This window comes from Musa acuminata, chromosome BXJ2-5 (genome assembly GCF_036884655.1).
Source record: "Musa acuminata AAA Group cultivar baxijiao chromosome BXJ2-5, Cavendish_Baxijiao_AAA, whole genome shotgun sequence".
In the NCBI taxonomy this organism is placed as follows: Eukaryota; Viridiplantae; Streptophyta; class Magnoliopsida; order Zingiberales; family Musaceae; genus Musa; species Musa acuminata.
This window is the reverse complement of record NC_088342.1, coordinates 12,010,671-12,014,558: the sequence shown is the minus strand read 5'-3', so window position 1 is coordinate 12,014,558 and position 3,888 is coordinate 12,010,671. Positions and strand designations below refer to the sequence as shown.

The following is a 3,888-nucleotide window of genomic DNA, read 5'->3' as shown; positions in this document are numbered from 1 at the left end:
GTTAGATGTGAAGACAGCTTTCCTTCATGGTGATTTGGAGGAGGAAATTTATATGGAGCAACCAGAAGGCTTCAAAGTCAAAGGTAAAGATAATTTTGTCTGCAAGTTGAAGAAGAGCTTGTATGGGCTAAAGCAAGCTCCAAGACAGTGGTACAGAAAGTTTGATTCATTTATGACAGAAAATGGATACAAAAGAACGGCTTCAGATCATTGTGTGTACATCAAATGGTTTGGTGAGGATTTTATTATTCTCTTACTTTATGTTGATGACATGCTTATTCTTGGGAAAGATATGTCTAAAATTGATAGGTTGAAGAAGGAACTGAGTGAGTCTTTTGCAATGAAGGACATGAGGCCAGCAAAGCAAATACTAGGCTTGCATATTTCTCGTGACAGGAAAAACAAGAAGATTTGGTTGTCACAGGAGAAATACATCGAGAAGGTATTGGAAAGATTCAGTATGAGCAATGCTAAGCCAGTTGGTTCTCCTCTTGCAGGTCACTTCAAGTTGTGCTCAGAACAGAGTTCGTCAAGTGATGAGGAGAAGGAGAAAATGCAAAAGGTTCCTTATGCTTCAGCAGTTGGAAGTTTAATGTATGCAATGATATGTACGAGGCCAGACATCGCATATGCAGTGGGTGTTACTAGCAGATTTCTTGCAAATCCAGGCAAAGAGCATTGGGCAGCAGTGAAGTGGATTTTTAGATATCTCAGAGGGAGCTCTAAGGTTTGTTTAAGCTTTGGAGGTGGACCACCTGTGTTAACAAGTTACACAGATGCAGATATGGCAAGAGATATAGATACGAGGAAGTCTACTTCAGGTTATGTACTTACTTTTGCAGGGGGAGCTGTGTCATGGCAATCCAGGTTACAAAGGTGTATTGCTCTCTCCACCACAGAAGCAGAATATATTGCTGCTACAGAGGTATGCAAAGAAATGTTATGGATGAAAGAATTCTTACAAGAATTGGGGCTGAAACAGGAAAATTATGTGGTGCATTGTGACAGCCAAAGTGCCATCCATTTGTGTAAGAACCCAATGTTTCATTCCAAGTCAAAGCATATAGATGTCAGATACCACTGGATTCAAAATGTATTTGAAGAGAAGCAGTTGCAGCTTCAGAAAATTCATACAGATGACAACGGAGCAGACATGTTGACGAAGACCTTACCAAAAGAAAGACAGGTGATATGCCGATAGTTGGTCGGTATGACTTCACATTGAGGAGTCATGGGACAGCCTCCCTTATGGGCTAAAGGGGGAGGTTGTTGGGCTGATGGCCCATATTCAGCCTATGTGGGCTTTATCAGCCCACAGCCCACACCCCCTCTTAACCTAACCCTAATTAAGATTAGGGGGGTGTGGTGGCTGCGTTTTAGAGGCAGATTAAAGCTACAAAAAGGCAGCAACGAGGCAGATCTTTGGTGCGACGAGATTCCAAAGAGAAGAAGGAGAACAAGGCAGAAAAGGAAGAGAAAGAAAGGGAAGAAGACAAGAACAACGCAGAGAGACTGTTCACAATCATCTAGCAGTGTTCTCATCTCAGGTTAGATCAAATCTACAGTAGACTCTTGCTGTGATTACTTGGGGAGGTTTTAGATATTATGGGCAGTGACGTGATCCTTGTATCCCAGTTATTCTCTTGTGGTTGTTGCTAGGGTTTTGGGCAAGAGATTAAGATTTGTATATTCATTATTCTCATAGTGGATTATCTCTAGTTTGCCCCGTGGTTTTTACCCTTCACATTGAAGGGGTTTTCCACGTATATCTTGGTGTTCTGTTTGATTGTGTTTCCATTTTATTCCGCTGCGTATTTTGGTCTTCTAGTATTTGTTCCTATACAAAGGTTATTCCTGTTTATATTCCCATCACCTAGAAGTTTCAAAATGGAACAACTTGATTCAAATAGATTTCCGGATAATATAAGAAAAGATCTGGATGGCAACATTCATATGCACTCTGGAAAACACTTTGGTCGAGATTGTATTTCTACACATGATCCCATACTTGATAACAGTTATGGATGTGATCTTACGAATCAAACTGGAACTTATCTCCAAAAGTATAATTTTAAGGGGAGTGTTAAAAAGTTAATGTATATTTTAGAAGATCATAAATTAATTAGAGTTTTAGGGATAAGGGATTTTTAGTTTCAAATATATTTTAAAAAGTTTCAAATAAGATTAGATAGAGTTGTAGATATTAGGGATTCTTGTATTTTATATCTATAAATGGGTGACATCTATATATAGATCAATAAAAGCTTCAAGTATTCTAAGTCAAGTTTAAGAGTCATTTTAAATTCAATATATATATTTTTTTCATCTTAATTTCTATTTCTTTTATTTGGTTTGACGGCTAATAGTACTTATTATTACTATTTAAGAAAAGATTGTATGATCCTTCCTATCTCCACACTAATAGGGTCAACGGAAATTAATCAAAGTCCAAAGGCTAAGAACAAACCAACCACTAGTACATGGTCAAAGCGTCTAACTCGGTGGCAGTACCGCACATGTCGATTCTATATTTCCTTGTCACAGCTTGACCTTTAATTACACCCGTCTTCACGTCCACAGACTCCAAATCAACACACGTTTCTCGACTTCTTCACTGGTTCCTCCTTCCGTATAAATCCCCACCTCTCCCCAGACCTGTACCCAAACAAAACACTTCTCTCTCTCTCTCTCTCTCTCTCTCTCTCTCTCTTCATGAGCTTCCCTTTGGTCTGCTACTGCATGGCGGTTCCACAGCCGGTGGTGCAGCTGCTGAAGACCCTGGATCGAATCCGGTCCTTCATCTTGTTGGTCCTCGTCTACCTCGGCGTGTACCAACAGGACCAGCACATAGCCTCGGCGACAGGCCGACCACCCGGCCCGGCCACGCCCTCGTCGATCAAGGCCAGGCTTCCGGTCGTCGAAGTCGGGAGCCTCATCGACGGGAGGCCGCGAGGCTGGTGCTGCGCCGAGGAGCCCATGTGCGTGTTTTGCCTGGATAGGCTGGAGCCGAAGGACGAGGTCAGGGAGCTCGGCAACTGCCGCCACGCGTTCCACAGAGGGTGCATCGACAGGTGGGTGGACAAGGGCGAGTTCAGCTGTCCGGTGTGCAGGTCGGAGCTGTTGCCGAGCGGAGCCGACGGGATAAGGGGGGCCATCCTTAAATTCATTTGTGGACTAGTGAGACGTCACGGTGTTGAAGATGACAATTAGCTACGTACAATAATGGTGGGGGGGAGGATTTGTTCATTGCAGGAGTTGAGCTGTTAACATTGCGCGGTTGGGGGAGAGGAAAGGAGACCATCTTATAGCATTAAGTACATAATACGATGTCCTTGTTTACTGAGGAGGAGAAGAAAATACTGTTTTCTTTTTTGTTATTTATAAGCATGCTATTGGAATTTGTATATGTCAAACTAATACTAAAGCAATAACAATTAGAAGCTTTGACATATATAGAAAGAAAGAAAAGAATACTGCACGAGATGACATTGATTGAAAACATGTGATTATTATTATTTTCAAATTGAAAACATATTATTGAAGTTAATGTTCTGAATGAAGAAAATGCAATCACATATATATGGAGCTGTTGCTCTATCTGTTGATGCTATGTATTAAGAAATCACATAGCTTGGGGAACATACTGTTTAAGTGAAGTGAATCATCCCACAAATCCTGCTTGTGGCAGGCCACAACACCTCGCGATTTATACTCTCTAAGAAGGATTCCGAGACTTCTCTGACCCACGTCAGTTATTATAGAAAGGGATTTCTTTTGGATTAAACAGGTGCGATCTTTCCAAGGCTGCGTATGAGAGAGAGAGAGAGAGAGAGAGAGAGTGAGAGAGAGAGAGAGAGAGAGAGAGAGGTGATGGCCGTATTGTTCGCG

At 41.7% G+C, this 3,888-nt stretch overlaps 1 protein-coding gene across 1 annotated transcript; it reads left to right on the top strand.

Moving 5' to 3' along the window:
- Nucleotides 1–2,739: 2,739 nt before the first annotated feature.
- Nucleotides 2,740–3,210, top strand: LOC135611528 (brassinosteroid-responsive RING protein 1-like). Its single transcript, XM_065107167.1, has one exon. The coding sequence runs from the start codon at nucleotides 2,740–2,742 to the stop codon at nucleotides 3,208–3,210; it is 471 nt and encodes a 156-aa protein (XP_064963239.1).
- The last annotated feature ends 678 nt before the right edge of the window (nucleotides 3,211–3,888 follow it).

Excerpts from the sequence above, each read along its gene's own strand:
- LOC135611528 (XM_065107167.1), top strand. The coding sequence starts at position 2,740 with ATGGCGGTTCCACAGCCGGTGGTGCAGCTGCTGAAGACCCTGGATCGA.